At 44.9% G+C, this 17,730-nt stretch overlaps 1 protein-coding gene across 4 annotated transcripts in view; it reads left to right on the top strand.

The window, feature by feature from the left end:
* Window positions 1–12,572: 12,572 nt before the first annotated feature.
* FAN1 (FANCD2 and FANCI associated nuclease 1) overlaps window positions 12,573–17,730 on the top strand; it is a 37,591-nt gene continuing 32,433 nt past the window's right edge. For 3 of the 4 annotated variants that reach the window (XM_061596003.1, XM_061596006.1, XM_061596005.1), the window contains exons 1-2: window positions 12,573–13,156; window positions 14,578–15,983. In XM_061596003.1, coding sequence (XP_061451987.1) covers window positions 14,675–15,983 — 1,309 coding nt within the window. In that variant the 5' untranslated portion in view covers window positions 12,573–13,156; window positions 14,578–14,674. The remainder of the gene's footprint in view (window positions 13,157–14,577; window positions 15,984–17,730) is intronic. The other variant, XM_061596004.1, reaches the window with a different exon arrangement.

The following is a 17,730-nucleotide window of genomic DNA, read 5'->3' on the forward strand; positions in this document are numbered from 1 at the left end:
TAGCCAAATCAGATGACTCCAGGAACAGGCGCAGTTGGCGCACTTATCTTAACTGTGGAAAAGCATTCCTGGCCACCGCAGAAACCTGGGCCTCCAGGTTTAAGGCTGAGTCCAAGAGCACACCCAAACTGCAAACCTGGGTCTTCAGGGGGAGTGTAACCCCATCCAGCACAGGCTGAACCCCTATTCCCTGATCCGCCTTTCAACTGACTAAGAGCACCTCTGTCTTGTCTGGATTAAGCCTCAGCTTGTTCACCCTCATCCAGTCCACTGCTATCAGACACTGGTTTAGAACCGAGACAGTTTCCTTGGAATTAGGTGGAAAGGAGAAGTAGAGTTGGGTGTCATCTGCATACTGATGGCACCAAACCCCAAACCTCCGGACAACCTCTCCCAGCGGTTTCATGTAGATATTAAATAGCTTGGGGGACAAAACTGAACCCTGAGGGACCCCACAGGCCAATGGCCAAGGAGTCGAACATGAATCCCCCAGCACCACCTTCTGGGTTCGCCCCTCCAGGAAGGAACGGAGCCATCGTAAGACGGTGCCCCCAAGTCCCATCCCGGTAAGGCGACCCAGAAGGATACCATGGTCGATGGTATCGAAAGCCGCTGAGAGGTCCAACAGGGACACACTCCCTCTGTCCAGTTCTCTGCGTAAGTCATCTACCAAGGCGACCAAAGCTGTCTCCGTCCCATAACCAGGTCTGAAACCATACTGAAATGGATCTAGATAATCCGTTCCATCCAGGAATCCCTGTAGTTGGGAGGCCACCACATGCTCTATTACCTTGGCCAGAAATGGGATATTAGACACTGGCCGATAATTATCCATAATAGAGGGGTCCAGGGAGCTCTTTTTCAGCAAAAAGGCCTTACAACTGCCTCCTTTAGGCACATTGGAACTCTGCCTTGTTGTAGGGAGGCATTGACCACTTCCTTCACCCACTTGGCCAGGCCCCCTCTGGCACTTTTAATAAGCCAGGCAGGGCAAGGGTCTAACAGACATGTGGTGGGCCTCACCTCTCCAAGGATCCTGTCCACATCCTCGGGTTGTACAAGTTGAAAAGAATCCATTATTATTGGACAAGCAGGAGCCAAAGTTACATCCACTGAGCCTGTATCAACTATAGCATCCAAGTCGGAACGAATCTGAATGATTTTGTCTGCGAAGTGCCGTGCAAATTCTTGACAGCAGGCTGATGAGTGGTCTATATTACTCTCTCGGGGGCCAGAATGTAGGAGACCCCGGACCACTCGAAACAGCTCTGCTGGTCAGCTCCCCACAGACACAATGGTGGCTGAAAAGAATAATTTCTTTGCTGCCCGTACTGCCACGGAGTAGGCCTTCAGATAGGCTCTAGCCTGTGTTCGGTCAGACTCGCTCCGAGTCTTCTGCCAATGTCGCTCTAGTCTCCATCTCATTTGTTTCATCACCATCAGCTCCCTGGTAAACCAGTGGGCTGGTTTGGCTCCATTCCATGAGAGGAGTAATCAGGAGCGATCATGTCCACCGCCCTGGCCATTTCCCCATTCCAGAGGTCAGCCAGAGCTTCAACAGAATCACCTGCCGCGGTGACAGGAAAACCCCCAAGAGCTCTCAGGAAACCATCCAGATCCATCAGCCTCCTGGGGCGGACCATCCTAATCGGTCCCCCACCCCTGCGGAGGTTTTGAGTCCCAGTGAGTCTAAACCCAACCAGGTAGTGATCTGTCCATGACAACGGAACTACAGAGAGTTCCTCCACACCAAGATCACCATCATCCCATCCAGCACAGAACCCAAGGTGTTGTTTTAATTGTTTTGTTTTTATAGTATGATATATTTGTTTTTAACATTGTTGTGAGTTGCTTGGAGACCTTTGGGTGGCATGACAAATAAATCTGTCAATAATAATAATAATAGAGAGGCAGGTTCAGTAAGGTCCCTACCCCCATTCAGTTGTACATGCTCCATGAAGTCAGGAATCTTGCGCAATCAAGTCCTCCTTTTCAGATTTTCTGGTCTGCATTTTGCAATCCCAGGGCAAGTCTGGCGCGGTTGACTTTCCAGATGTTGGGCACTGATTACTCCGTTCAGTTGAGGATGCCAGTGCCTTCCCTTTTCCTAGTGGCACTGACGTGCTTTACTTTAACTTTTTATTAATTGATTTGTACTCTGCCTGTCTTCATCGTATTCAAGGTAGCTTACAGCAATAAAAATAATAAAACATCACAAAATAAATAGCTCCTGATTGCTAAAACCTTGCCCATCCACGTTGCGTCCCATATGCCTTTGAGTGACCCTGCATACCTAATCTTTTTATTTTGATTAGACTTCTAGCCTTGCTGTTGCTGCTACTCTAACCCCTAGCCAACAATTAAATTCCCTCTTAGTAAAATCTGGTTCCTCACAAATCTGGCAAGTTCCGTCTTCCCTGCCTCCTTGTTGCATTTCATTCCTTGCTGTTTTATTTTGAATTGTCTCATCCCTATCTATTTTGTCCTGCTATTGGGACTTTTTACATAAAGCTTATGAGACTCAAGCATGTTGTTTAGAAGTAAGTCCCCCATCCTGCCCTTATGAGTACATTTACTTTTAGGTAGTCACTCCAGCTTGCTATTTTATTTATAATTTTTATTCAGCATTGAACAACACTTTTATGTAACAAAGAAAGAGCCAATGCATCACAACCAAAAGATGTACATTCATATACACCATCCATCCATAAACCAGAGAGAAAGGGAAGGCAAAGGTTGCTCTAGCCCCCAAATCCTTTCCCCCCAAAACTTTTTATTTAAGTTCTTGTTCAAACTTACACATGACTTTTCTGAGAAAAATAACTACTTAATTAGCACAACCATGCTCTTCATAAGTATACACTGTTGCTGAATTGACCATATCTTTAAAGCAGCAAATAAAAAGAAAACTTATAACTTTAAAATAATATTAAAAGGTATACTAACTAAAATATTTCCCTTGCACCTCAGGTGATAGTTCTTTTGTCCTGATAACATCATACAGGTATCTAAATAAAATATACGTATCAAATCAAACTATGTCCTCACGTGGATACTAACTAGGTAACAATGTCTTATATCATTGCAAAGCAATATAAACACACCCAGTGCTAGTACCTGAAACGCAGTGTTCATAGTTTTTAGACAAGCCATAAAAGCATACACTGAGGGTGGAGATCTGGAATGTTTTTGTCTCTAGTCCCCAAATCTGACAAATCACCTTCGATGGCAAAGTTCAGGCATCAACTCAACTTCATGCAACTCAACTCAACTGTGCTCAACTCCACTGCATGCAAATAACCCCATGTATGCAGACCAAATGTCAGAGAAATTACCAGTGTGAACAAATCCTCTGACCGTTACACAATACGGGGTGAGAGATGCTCTTTCCATTACTGTAGCATCAGCTGCTTCACCACCATCGGCGCTAGTTCTGTTGCCCCACAGTGAGGTCCCATAACACTGGAATATAGTTCAACATTTTGTTAGCATCTGTGAATGTCAAAGATTTTGCTATGTGACCAGAACGGGGTTGTCACTGGGCAGGACCCTATCACATGTACTAAAGATGTTGGAGATGTGCTGCAGCACCAGCATTTGTCTGCACTTGAAATCTGCTTCTGGTAAAGTCACAGGGAGGTCCAATATGCTCTGAATAGGGTTTTCTGTTGGATTAAGTGCAATTTGAGGTCCTGGGAGATTACTTGCACTGCCTTCCACTGTTGTTCACTTACCAGCTGCCGGGGCTGGTTCCAGCAGTCTGGGGGCCCTTTATTCCTTTCCCCTTCAAATCACACTCCTCCTCCCTCTTGGCTCCAGCCCTTTTAAGTAAAACAAATCTTTACCAATACAGAAATCCCCTTTTGACAAATTAAAATACAAGCTTTTGAATTTCACTGGGTGCCTTTTTAACTTTTTTTGTGAACAATATAATTTGTAGGTATAGCCTGCTCTGTAATTTTATTCTCAGTTACCTGGGAGTGTGTCCCATTGAACTCAGTGGGGCTTACTTTTGAATAGACATGCCATTTGTTGGGATTATTTCTTTTTCTTCGATCAGCTGAGCGGAGGGGGAGTGCAGCAGGTTCCTGATGTGGTGGTGGGGAAGGCTGCTTCACCCCAGTCCCATTGCTGCCCAAGCAAGGTTGTGACACTTGTGGGGAGGGGGGGAGTGTTGAGGGAATGAGATCCCTCAGATTTTTAACGAGTCTCCCTTCTTTTCAACACCCCATTTGGCTAATAGCATTTGACCATTGTCTTCTTGGAATGATGACAATGTTAATATAACAAATTTCATCTGGCATGTGAAAGAGTTAGGGTTTCTTTCTTTTTATTAACACAGCACTAATACAGAGAGCAGAGTTTGATATAAACTGGTTAACCTGATTTCCAGAGGTAGTTGGTGTGTGTGTTTTTCTTCCTTGATTACATAATATTTCACATGTAATCAAATTAATATTGTTTGTAGGTCAACTTTTTTTTTAAAGTAAGACCAACTCTACAATAACCAAAATCAGAAGGATATACCTCACTTGCTGGAAACCTGAAGATAAAGCTGTTTCCTTTTTCTCTCCTGGGATAAACCCACCTTGAGCGAAGAAAGGCTACTGTTGCTGCTGCTCTTTGACAGTTGTCTTGGGCTTCCCTAAGAGGAAGAGTAGCAACTCCACATTCCCAGAAGTGCACAAATGGATACTGCTTTTCCCCAGCCGATTCTGCATGGCAGGTTGCACAGGTGACCAGGGAGCATCTTGTAGCAAGGTGGATGAGGGCTGAGGGGAGGTGTGCAGTCTATCCCTTCAGGGGCCACTGACGCTTCTGCCTCTCTTGCCCTGGAGAAGGGGCTGCAGCTCACACTGGGCAAGGGGGAAGGGAAAAAAGCCATCCACACCCCTTCAGACCAGAAGGGCAAAGCCCGTGGAGGACAAAGAAAAAACGAAGAGTGGAAGTGTGGGAATGTTTGGACAGGAAGACAAAGGGAAAAGATATCGTGAAGGAGATGGATGGGGGGAACTAACAGTCCTGAAGCTGCTCTTTCCTCCACCTTGGCCACTCGGCTTCTAGGCATGGGCCCTGGATGGACCCTGTCTTTTGCCCTTCCCACCCATAGCCCAGCAGATTTCCTCAAGGAGAGACAAAGAGAGCTGAGCTTGAAGGAAAGGATGAGCTGGCAGGGAAGAAAGCAGCTGTGTGAGTGGTGGTGTATGGCAGCCAGCATGGCAGGGTTGGGCTCAGGCTGGTGAGGGGCCCTTGTGAGCGTGTGCACTCTTGGCCAGAGCCCAGTCTGGCTTCCCACTAGCACCAGGCCTGCGGGCCTTTCTAGATTCCTGTTCTACTCCCTAAGAACTTGCCAATCAAATTTACCTTTATCCAGAAGTGATCAATGCATGTATATGCCCAGCTTGTAATGCTCAGGTGAGGCGATCAGGTCCTCCCTTAACTCTAGAGATACTGAGGGCTGCAAGGCCAAATAAGGCATTTCAGTTGAATGTACTGGCCTAGGAAGCGCATATCTCTCCTGCAAGCTCAGGAAGAAGAGAAATTCTCCATCCTGTCCAACCAACTGGTCTAGCATGCACATGTTTTCTTCCGTCCGACACTTCCACAAGAAAGTCCTGCCCGCAATCTTCAGGTGAGAGTTACACCAAATGGTGTGCCTCTCATGGGTATAAGGGCCACTTCTGTGTTTCCTTGCCAGCCTCTCCCAAGTCTGCCATACTGCCAATATGGCAGATGGGTCAATACCTCCTCTGATACATTGGGAGCCAAGAGCACTCCAGCCCCGCCCCACCTGACAGAGCAAACAAAAATTATTCCAAGGCTACCCAAGGTGCAGCATCCATTGGCACTGGATACTACCACCTCTGGGAGCGCTAGCTAGGAGGAAGGCATGATGATGATGATGATGATGATGATGATACAGCTCCAGGTTAGGGAAGGCAAAACCACTCTCCGACACCAGTAGCTGCATTTTCCTAAGGGGCATCCTCGGGGGGAGAGGGCTGTTCCCCAGACGAACAAGTGGAATAGGGTATCCATTTTTTTATTTTTTAAATACATTTGTGGGATGTACAAAGGAATCCAGCTGGGGGGTTGAACTAAAATGCTTGGTGGGCAATGGGATGTGGACTCTCCTGATACATACACACGCACACATATCCATCCTCAAAGCTCTATAACTGCCACCTTGGTAACAGCATTTGTATGTTGGCAGCTGATGAAGGCGGAAGCTGAAACGTTTTGTTAATAGAATAAAAATCTGTTTTGTTAATCAGAATTACATTTATATATAACATAACAAAACAGAGGTTTTTATTGTATTAACAAAACGTTTCAGCTTCCACCTTCATCAGCTGCCAACATACAAATGCTGTTACCAAGGTGGCAGTTATAGAGCTTTGAGGATGGAATGCTCAGAGGGGCTTCATTGGCAGAAGCTAAGTAGTGGTGGTCCTCCAGGTTCAGGCCATGTGGTGCCAATGTGTCCAGAGAATATATCCAAAAGTTCTCCCTTTTGGTCAACGCTGCTGGATCTGCTGGCATCTCTATCGCTGTAATGGAAAAGTCCAACAGGCTGTGACCCTCGATGTTGAAATGTTTTGCAACTGGTTGCTCCACTTTTTTTAAAAAAAATGCCGATTTGTGGTTTCTGAAGCGTGTGCGTAGGTCAGTTGTGGTTTTACCTACGTATTGGATATGACATCCTGGTCTTTTGCATTCGATGACATAAATTATATTGCTGTATATTGATGTAATAGTTCCTGCCTGTCCTTGTGCTTGTAAAAGTAGCTGTCTCCCTGAGGTACACACAGGTGATGCAGCATTTGGAGAAACGTTTGGAGAATTCACATTTGAATTTTAAAATGTCTGCTCAGAAGTAAATCCCACTGAGTTCAGTGGGGCTTACTCCCAGGTAAGTGGAGTGACTAAAAATGTGAGAGAGACTTGTCAGAAAGCTAGAGCTAGGTTTAAAAAAGAGTTTGTTTTACAAACTTAAATGGAGTTTAAGCCTCTTGTGGGCTCAGACAAGTGAAAACTGCTATCTTGAGAGGGGCAGAAGGAAGGAGTAATCAAAAAGTTAGTGAAGAGAGAGAAGGGGGAAAGATTCGGGCTCGCAATATAATTCTAAAAACATCTACTCAGAAGTAAGTCTCACTTAGTTCAATGGGGCTTACTCACAGGTAAGTGGAGTTAGGATTGCCTTAAAAAAGCAAGTGTTCTGTCAGAGAAGCAAGAGCTAGGCAAGGACTGTTTACATTGTTAATTTTCACAAAATTAGTTTGATTACATTCCTAGTACGATCTTAACCCCATGCCTACTTTAAAGCAAATTCCATTCATTTTGGTGGGACTTACTCCCAGGTAAGAAGGATTAGGATTCCAGCCCCTTAGAAGAAACGGGGGGGGGCAGAGAAAGGGAGGGGAGTTTGCCTCTGTGTCTGCTCACAGTCCAGTCCAGTCCTAGCCATGTTTACTCAGAGGTGAGTCCCACTGAGCTCAGTGGAACTTACTCCCAGTAAGTGGGGTTGGGATAGGATTGCAGCATTACTTTGAGAACGTAGGAAGAGGTGAAAGAACAACAGAGAGGTAATGAAGAGAGAAAAGACTTGTGGGGGCCCCCTAAGACTCTGAAGCAGAACTTGTGTGACCCCTGTGGGCTCAGACAAGTGAAAATTGCTATCTTGAGAGAAGGTGGGAGGATGTACCAGTAATCTAGTTAACGGGATGGGGAGAAAGACTTAGGAATCTGACGTTACAGTGCAGTCCCAGCCATGTTTATTCAGAAGTAAGTTCCACTGAGTTTAATGGGGCTTACTCCTGAAGTGAACGGGAATATAGAATTACAGCCTTTAACTTCTAAATTCAATCCTTTCCTTTAAATACTAGGTGATTTATCGATAAATATTATAAAATTTATAATGTCTGTTAAGTGTTCAATGTGTCATCATGTGACTCTTATTGTTGCTTGTTACGAGTAGTACACCTACTTTTCAGGAGAGTGCCACAAATAGATTCCAAAACTTGCTCCAAGCCCCCTGTGCAGGTAATGAATAATAGCTGCTATCACAACAGCAATAATAAAATAACTTAATGGCTAGGTAACGCATTGCTCAGAAATTATGTGTGTGTGTGTGTGTATAACACCGAGGGTCACAACCTGTTGGACTTTTCCATTACAGCGATAGAGATGCCACCAGATCCAGCAGCATTGACCGAAAGGGAGAACTTTTGGATATACTCTCTGGACACATTGGCACCACATGGCCTGAACCTGGAGGACAGTACCACCACTACTTAGCTTCTGCAAATGAAGCCCCTCTGAGCATTCCATCCTCAAAGCTCTATAACTGCCACCTTGGGAACAGCATTTGAATGTTAGCAGCTGATGAAGGCGGAAGCTGAAACGTTTTGTTAATATAATAAAAACCTCTGTTTGGTTAATTACAATTACGTTCATATATATTTTAGGTGATTAACGGAATCCTTATAGAGATCCAGAGCAAGCTTGAGTGAAGTTCTGTTTGTTACTTTCAAAACTGTCATATATATAATATATAACGTAATTGTGATTAACCAAACAGAGGTTTTTATTGTGTTATATATATATATATATATATATATATATATAAAGACAGTTTTGAAAGCTGTACACTCTTTGAATGTTACATGTGAATAACTGTACGAGTGTACAGCCCAACTACTTGTGTACCCAGGTACACAGACTGTACACTCGTTGACTGTTAACATGTGAACAGGGCCAGGCCTCTCTCAATTATATACCCATGAAAGAGATAAGAACGAAAATTACCTCCGAAAGTTTTGCAGCATCGTAAAGCCTGGCAAGAAGGTACCACCACTACCTTCCTTCCTGAGAGTCAGTGAGCTACATTAGTTAGGCTAGAGGGTGCCAAGGTGCCACTTGTTAGCAAACAGATCCCCACAGAGGCCTCCTCTAATGCTCTCAGGGTGCCCTCCCACCACCACACTGAAATTGGCCTAGAAACAAGCATTCTATTGTAGCCAACAGAATAGATTTCAATTTGTATGTGGTTGCAGTGTGATGTAGAGCCTGTGACAGTTTCACTGTTTTTTCTAATGTGGCCACAGGCCCAAAAAGATTGGTGGCCCCTGAATCAGGGAACTGCACTAGGACCTGGGAGACAAGGGTTCAAATCCCCACTCATCTATTAAACCTGAGTGGGTGACCTTGGGCAGTTACTATCTTTTAACCTAACCTACCCCACAGGGTTGTGATGAGGATAACATTGTGGGGAGAAGCATGTATGCCACCTTGGGCTCCTTGGAAAAAAGCAGGGATATAAATGTAATAATAAATAAATACAAATAATGAAGTATCACTTTTCTTCTTTTCCATCCAGATGATCTCATAAAAGATTTATAGATGCCTGGAGAGGATCTGATGGATGCAGTTCCCCAGTGAGGAACAGTCAACATGGGATGGGCTCTGCCTTGGATTTTTATGCCATGTGGTCTAGCTTTTTGCTCTACACCAACCGGCCCCAGTTGGACTTTGAATCGTCCCTGGCCTTCCTGAGACTTTGGGAATGGGACTGAGAAGGAAACCACATTTTCCATGCGGCTGAACTTGTGGGCAGAAGCCGTAGAGCGAGCAATGAGCTGGGCCTTACCGTTGGGACTGTGACTATGCATACTGGACAGCAGAGACTGAGCTCATAGCAGAGCCTTTTCTTGAAGATGTTCACATGTAGCATTAAGTGTTGGATATTTGAGAACTGGATATTTGGGATGTCATTATATTACGAGGTTTTTGTACCTGTTTAAAGCAACCTTTAAATAAATAAAATGTTATTTTAAAAATTATTACTGTCCCAGTATTTATCCAAACTATGTTAACTAGATCAATTTACCTGGGCATCTAAATGTCCCACCTTTGAAACTTATATTAAGTCCACAATGTAATAGTTGCCACTACCTACTGAATAGACTGATTTTAGGCTGATCCAGGCCTGCAGGACAAGATGCTACCTGCCTATATTAGTAAGGAGGGCAAGTTTAGAGGTTAGAAGCAAGCTTTTATTGCTCATTTTACTGCAATTCCATGATCTGTATATTTTGTTAATAAACTAAACTGTTTTGTTTAAATGCAGTTTGTGTACAACCTAAATTACCTCATCCCACATCCTTGCCTAGGTCCTTTTAGCCAAGACACAGCAGAGTCCTACTGCTCTATGTTCATTCAGTACATGGTGACAGCTCACTCTCCATTCGGGCTATTCCATTGTGGGCTTAACACCATTATGAGGTGGGGCATTTAGATGCCCAGGTAAATTGATCTCCTTAGTGACTGCCAGGGAGTGCCAGGGTACAGGTCCTTAGGGAACCCCTGGGTTCGTCACAGGGGGATTGAAGTAAAACTGAACAGAATTTTGTTATATTTTTCTATGATATGATGACAAAATGAAATGTAGTGATGGACGGACAGGACAGGGTGTGTGTTTTTCCTCAAGTAAAGCAAGTAATTCTTTTTCTAAAAAATTCATGAACCAAAAGTGGTAATGCTGGATGCATTTCTTTTACTTATTTGCTTCCATTCCCCTGTCCCTTCCATACCTCACCTCAGCGTCCTCAGACTTTTCACTTGGTTTGCTTAACAATCAAAGCTCTTCTAAAGACTCCTAAACAGCTTTGATTATTAAGCAGATGTGTAATCCATTTCATTGCTTGGATTAGCAAAACAGAAGTTAATGTTAGTGGAATAAAGCTATCTTTATAAATGGCCTCAGTTCGTTGATATCATAAAGGTCACTGGGATTTTTTTTTTTTAAAAAACTGGTATCAGCAGAAGCCGCAAGCAGCCACAATATTGACATCCGATCCTCACAGTGTGAATGATCGAATTGCAGCAGAATCTGCACCCACATCCAAAACAATTCTTCCCCAACTCTACGGTCAATCCCTGGAGGCCCTAGCCCCTCGCTGTTGCTGCAGTGTTGACAATGCTGAACTAGATGGACAATGGTCTGACTTGGGATAAGGCTGATTTCTATGTTCCCAAATGAAAGTGGGTGGGGCACTCTCCCCCCAACAACCCTTTCTCTGCTTCTCTCTTCCCCTCTTCCACCCCTCCTTGCTGAAGACTGTTGAAATCAGGCGGGGGACTGCAGGCACTCCTAGGTCACAGTTTACACAGTCTGAAAATGGCTGCGCTAAGGGTCTTGCTACAGCTGCAGCCCTGGTTTGATCTGCTGAAGCATCAGCATTCATGATTCTGTCTGTAACAGGGCAGGATTGTAAACCCAACTAAACAATGTGTGTAATGGTTGGGACCCTTGACTCGCATGTGTAAGAAACGTAGTTTTAACGTGGTTTTCCTTAAGGGAAAAACCCCCTATGAGACCCCAAAAATGGTCTCCTCTGGAAGACCCACGACAGAGACAAGTGTGAATCAATTTTAAAAGCTTTTATTTCGTACTTGCAAGGACGGGTGTCCTACCAGAAGGCAGACACACCCAACATGACATTGATACAGACTTTTATCCCCTAGCCCGACGCTATGATTCCCTCCCCTGCCTCCTGATTGGCCAGAGGCAGGGTTTACAATCTTATCCGAAGAACGCCTCAATGAAGTCCCATCCCTATTTAGATTTCTTATTACTTAATTCTACATTGCCCCATACCAATATTTATTATGTAAATATTAATTAAGCAGAATATCTTCAAAACACTCCCATTACGTCAAGCAAAGTAAAATTTCCCTATAATTCTGTCACGCGAAAATCCCCATTTTATTATTAAAACAGATTTTGACCACAAACAGGTTTCATCTGTTGCTGGAGAAGGCATTAACAAGGATCTTATTCTCAACCCAGCAGCAAACAAAAGGAGGGAGCAGGCGTGGCTGTGACTAACCTGAAGGGACCCTGCACTTCTGAATTTGCCACTGTGCTACTGCCTGAGAGACACCATGGGCCTTAATTCTGTGTGCACCCTCCCCCGTTTTGCACCTGGAACGGGATTCTAGCAAAATAAACACAAAACCAAAGTAACTCATGCAAGGCTGAGTTTATTTATGTCACCTTGCCTATTCTATAACCATCACTCTGCAGCCTCTCTGTTCCTTTACTGTCATCTCTGTGAAAATATACACCTCAAACAGGTTATTGGCATGTATTCAGCGATGTGAGGCCTCAGAAAACACCCAAAAAATTCAGAATAAAACCGCCTTTATTTTTTGGGGGGGGATTATTATTATTATTACCACTTGCCTTTCACCCACAGGTCCAAGGGCAGGCTACAACTATTTTAAAACACATAATTAAAACAGTTGAAAACAACGTCAACAACATCACAGAAAATGGGGAGGGGGAGCTTTTCCCCCCTGATCTTTTTCTGTGGAAAAGGACGGCCTTCTTCAGGGCTGATCTCAGTCTCTGCCCCGTAACATGATAATCCTTGCTTGAATGGAATCCCAAAGTTGAGGGAAATCCATCGATCGATCGCTCTGATATTGGCCGCACATGCCTGAAGTGGGGCGGATCGCAACTGCCTGGCCGTGGGGGGGTGAGAGCGCATGCGCGGGAGAAAAATCGGGGGCCAGGTGTGAGAAAGCGCGCGCGAGCGCTTCCTGGGCTTCGCTGGGGTTTTCTGCGCTTGCGCGTCTCTTGCTCAGACTCATTTTTGAATGCATTTTGGGAGAGCGGGTGCAGGGGAGGGGGGAAGAAATCTTTAAGCCTCTCAGCCTTTTCCTTTTCACTTTATTTAGATTATTGCATTGCACTAATTGCATTATTGCACCGCCCCGGAGGCTCCTATCTGCTGCTATCACTTTCTCCTTTATTTATTGATTAATTTTTGCGCAATGCAGTCAGGATGCTCTCATTGGGGTGTTGCTGCTCTGGGGCCCTTGATGCTCCCTTTTTAAGAAAGTGGGGACGACAAGTGCCCAGGTCCCTTCTCTTACCTGCCCAGGCGTCTTAGGCAAGCTTCTTCTTGCAAACTGCCCTTGCCACGTCTCTGGCTTCGCGGATTGCTTTCCTTTCTTGTTCAGCCTGCGGTTATGCTTTTCATAATCCACCGTGAGGCTCAGGTCTGGGTAGCAGCCATTTCCAGATTTTACAAGTAAAAAAAAAAAAAGGTATGCTAATAGAGTTGGGAAAACGTCATGCGTGCCAAAGGTTTGTATTTATTTTGATTGTGATTTTTAGCCTGCTGTCTGAATGCACTGGAGAGCCTGAACCAGCCCAGCTCAGCAGCTGCTCTCTCTGTAAACTGGAGTGTTTACTATTCCAAGTATTTGGGGGCTGTAAGCTGTCCTTCTGTTTTATCCTTGCAACTAGAGCCCTGTGAGGTAGTTTAGGCTGAACCTGGTGCCCTGTCTAGTGCTATCCAGTGTGGTTCATGGTTAAGCCAGTTGAACCAAGGTCTTTGCTGGCCAAGCTCAGTGCTGACTGGATTCACCTCTCTGATGACATCAGGATTGTTTTTTGAAAAATTATGTCAGTCAGTGCATCTTCCCTCCCAGCGGTTTAACAAAAGCAACAACAAAGATGCTTTAATTAGGTTGCTGAAATGGAAGAAAGCTTTGGGAGAAAGCCTAGAGTGGATTTGTGCATGAAAGGACAGTAAAATCCCTCCTAAAACAGATTCTTGGCTTGAGCATGTGCTCAGAGGCACCTGAGTCCTGAATTCTAAATGTCTGCCTGAGGATGAGCCACCATTTTGCATCTGGCCCTGGTTGATGGAACTCAAGAGTCTTCTTGCAAAGCAAAATAGATCAATCAAGTCTGAAGTTTTCTCTCCAACCCATCCCATTTTACAAAACCTAAGCAAAATATGATTCCATGTCTTGAGGTACTTAGAATCTAAAAGTTTGCAGAGTCGAATCGGAAAAAAAGCCAAGGGCAGCTGTAGAAGAATATGTAAGAATACATTGCGTGTTTTTTGGTTTGGTATCAACAAGAGAAAAGAACAAAGGGGTTGAAACAAAAACAGGAAACTGACTCTAGCAAACAAAGATAATCTCACCTAAAATTATTGGTCCCAGTGTATCACCTAACTAAATTTACTTAATTTTACTAACTTGATCATTTTCTACATTAAGTCCAGTTTGGATGAAAATCTGGAAAAATTAACAACCAAGCTTAAATTTTGCATCATTACTGAATCCTTTAATGTACCGTAATGATAATATCAGTGGCTCTATTGATTGTAGGTGATACCGATATTAAGTCACGTTGAAATCAATGGACTCTGGGTATGACTTAGTTGGATTTTAAATGTCCTTCATTAGAGCCAGTGTGGTGTTTAGAGTGTTGGACTAGGGAGGCCTGGGTTCAAATACCCACTCAGCCATGAAGTTTACTGGGTGACCTGCGGCCAGCTGCCAGCTCTCAGCCTAACTTACCTCACAGGGATGTTGTGATGATAAATTGAGAGAAATACAAGTAACCTTGAGCTCCTAGGAAAAAAGGTGGGATAATAATGTGATAAATAAGATAGCAAAACACTTTAGCTTATAAGTCTACACCTGTGAAAATTTTCTTATTGTTACAGCAAAATGGAAAACATCTCTCTTGTCACTTACTCTTTTTTACAGGCAAGGGAGAGGAAAATGATTGACAAGCTGAAACAAAGAGGTTTTTTGTTTGCATAAATGAGTGACTCTTCTGTTCACCGTGCCTTGGGTTCCTGCAATGGCAGAAGATGAGTTCCCAGGACATAAAAGGCCTCGGAAAAGCTCAGCCCTCAATAAGAGCAAGAGAAAATCTGCAAGTAGGAAGCCTGGAATAGCTGCAGTAAAGGCATTGCCTTTGCCTCCCACCCGTTCCTCAATTGTTTCATTTTTTAATAATGCTCCCCCTGCCAGAATTGCCTGCCCTTTGTGTGGGCAGATGGTACCAAGGTATGGCATCAATCAGCATATTGATGAAGTGTGTCAAAAGAGCCGCGATGATGATGTGATTCTGGATGATTCGGCAGCTGATGTGGATGCAGGCCCATCAGTTGAAAACATTCCCGGTAGTTCCAGTCTGTACTTTGCAAAGAATGCTTCCACTCCAGAGAAGAAGCCAGGAGGTGGCAACTTTGCAACAAAACTGGAAGTAGGGGGAGAGGCAAGCCCTTATTTTAAGAAGGGCAGTGGTCCAGCGCTGGCTGATGGCAAGCTGAGGCTTCATGTAGTTAGGAATATCTCCCTGGGAAGTCTGTCAACCAAATTGTCCAGGAGACGCCGTGCTGAGGGTGACAACTTACTGTCTCAGGATGCTGTGACCAGCCCAACTCAAGATGTGCCTGTGAGCTCCATAGAGAAGCACCCAGAAGGCCCCACTTCTGAGGATGGCTCCCAGAAAGAGAACTGCTTGCCTTTTTCAAGGTTTCAGGAGCAACAGAGTTCAAAAGAAGGTGTAACAAGCAAACAAGAAACTCTGAGCCTCATGCGGGGATGTGACACAGGAACACTCTCTGTTGGAATTGATGGTTCTACTCCAGGGTCATTTCCATTCAGTCATTGTGCTTGGAGTGAACTTGAGCCGCTAACAGCAGGCAGCAAAGAGCAAAATACTCCTAAGGAGGACCCAGTTTCCGACCTCTGCAAGCTTGTAGTATGTTCAGCCGCTGATTTGAAAACCAGAGATCTGTTCTGTGGTGAGCAGGTTCCATTGTCTAATGCAGAAGAGACGTCCTGCAATCAAATGCAAAATGTCTCTTCTGTGGGAGGTGACAAGGACGTACTTCCCATGGAAGTTCATAGACAGTTAAAAAATGAAGTGATTGGTATTTGTTTGGGACCTTTAGAAGACGTAAGTTTTCAGAGTCCAAGCAGCAGCAGCAATTTAGAAACGGTCCTCAATGGACCCAGCCCTGAGATGGACTCGGAAGGGCAACCATATTATCTCCGGAATTTTCTGATGGTCCTGCAGGCTGTGCTGGAGAATGAGGATGATCGGAGGCTGTTTGATGAGCACGATTTGGAAGCCATTGCTAAGTTCTACCAGCTCTCAGGTAGCTTATTTCCTAATATCATATTGTGTACATGAATACTGATCTCAGTCAAGCCCTCAACTGTTTCTGCTTGGTTTGTCAAAACCACACCACACAGCACAAGTAAGAGGGCTTGGCAGACCTGAGGTAACAGCAAGGTTTGCAGGGGTACAAAAAACCTTTAGGGGGAAAAAACACTTGGGAGGGCCCTCACCAAACAGCCCATTGAGGACTGAGCATGCTCAGTGCCTGAAGAATGCTGACTGATTCTTGATGGGGGCGGGGGGCGGGGAATGGACCCTGAAAACCAAAAGGGTGGTTTTGGGGAGTAACTTGGGGGTGGAAAAAGAGCCACACAGATATTAAAGAAGCTAGAGGGAATCACCGCATTGTCTGGATACATCATTTCCTGGTTCACATTGAGAAGCTATTTTTAAATGTCCCCAGGGATGGATGTGAGAGACCCCTAGAAATCCAATATTTTAATGTAGCTGGGTTTGGGTGCCAGTGTTTTGACCCCTACCCCTCTAAAAACTCAATGAGGGTTGAATATGCTTAGAGGGCACTGGGGGAGAGGGATGGGGAGACCGCAGAAAACCAGGTGGATGAAATGAAGTGACTGAATCCCTGAACAGAAGCACTCCACGCTGCAACATTTGGTTGCAGAACCCCACTGGGTTGCTTTGACAATTTATATAACGACAATAGTCTCTAAAGTGTACAAGGAATACACTACAGGGCAAATATAAATTGGCTAAAACTATAGAATCGGACTTCAGTTAAAATGCCGCTGGAATAAAAAAAAAAGTCTTCAGTATGTGCTGGAAGTTTAACAGGGAGGTGACCTGTCTGACCTCATCTGGGAGGGGGTTCCATAAAACTGGGCCCGCAATACTGAATGCACAGTACGAGCTGTGCATCTGAGCCATGGGGGGCACTAATAGTGACTCCCCCTAAAGACCATAGTGAGCAGGCAGGGATATAAGGGATGAGGCAATCCTTGCGGTATTCTGGACCCAAGTTGTTACAGGCCTTGTAAATGGATACCAGAACCTTGAACCTGGCCTGGTAGTGTATGGGCAGCCAGTGCAAGCTTTTGAGCACTGGAGTTATGTGCTGGCAATAGTCTGTTGCTGTTGTATCATGCCATCGCACTTGGCATCTAACGCAGTTACGTAGGACAAAATAGGTCCCTGCATGCAAGGAGCTTACCATCTAAAGTAGACAATAGGGAAAGTGAAAGAGGTAGCCGCGGAAGAGAGAGTGGGAGGAATGTGCTCAGGCTCAGTTACACAAACCGAAAGCCTGGTTGCAGTTGGGAAGAGGGGACCCTGCAGAAAATGTGGGCTTTGCAGAGGAGCTTGAAGGAAGTGGGGAAGGGGGTACCCTATACATGGGGGCGTCATCAACCTTTTGGGGCCTGTGGGCATATTGGAACTGGATGAACTTTTGGGGATCCCACACGCAAGGCAGCCAAGCACACGCTGCAGCCTGTTCTGTTGGCCGCAGCAGAATGCTTACATTGAGACTAATTTCCGTGATGTCATCTCGACTGTAGCTCAGTGGCAGAGGACCTGCCTCGCATGCAGGTGGTGCCAGGTTCCGTCTTCAGCGACTCCAGGCAGGGCTGGGAGAGACTCCTGCCTGAAACCTTGGAGAGCCAATTAAAGCTCACAAGAGTGGTTCATCCCCCGTTTTATGTGGCTTTTATGGGTTGCCTGAGTGGCTGTTTGGACTTCACTTCTGACATCTGCAGATCAGAGGTGTG

This window comes from Rhineura floridana, chromosome 14, assembly GCF_030035675.1.
Source record: "Rhineura floridana isolate rRhiFlo1 chromosome 14, rRhiFlo1.hap2, whole genome shotgun sequence".
Taxonomy (NCBI): Eukaryota; Metazoa; Chordata; class Lepidosauria; order Squamata; family Rhineuridae; genus Rhineura; species Rhineura floridana.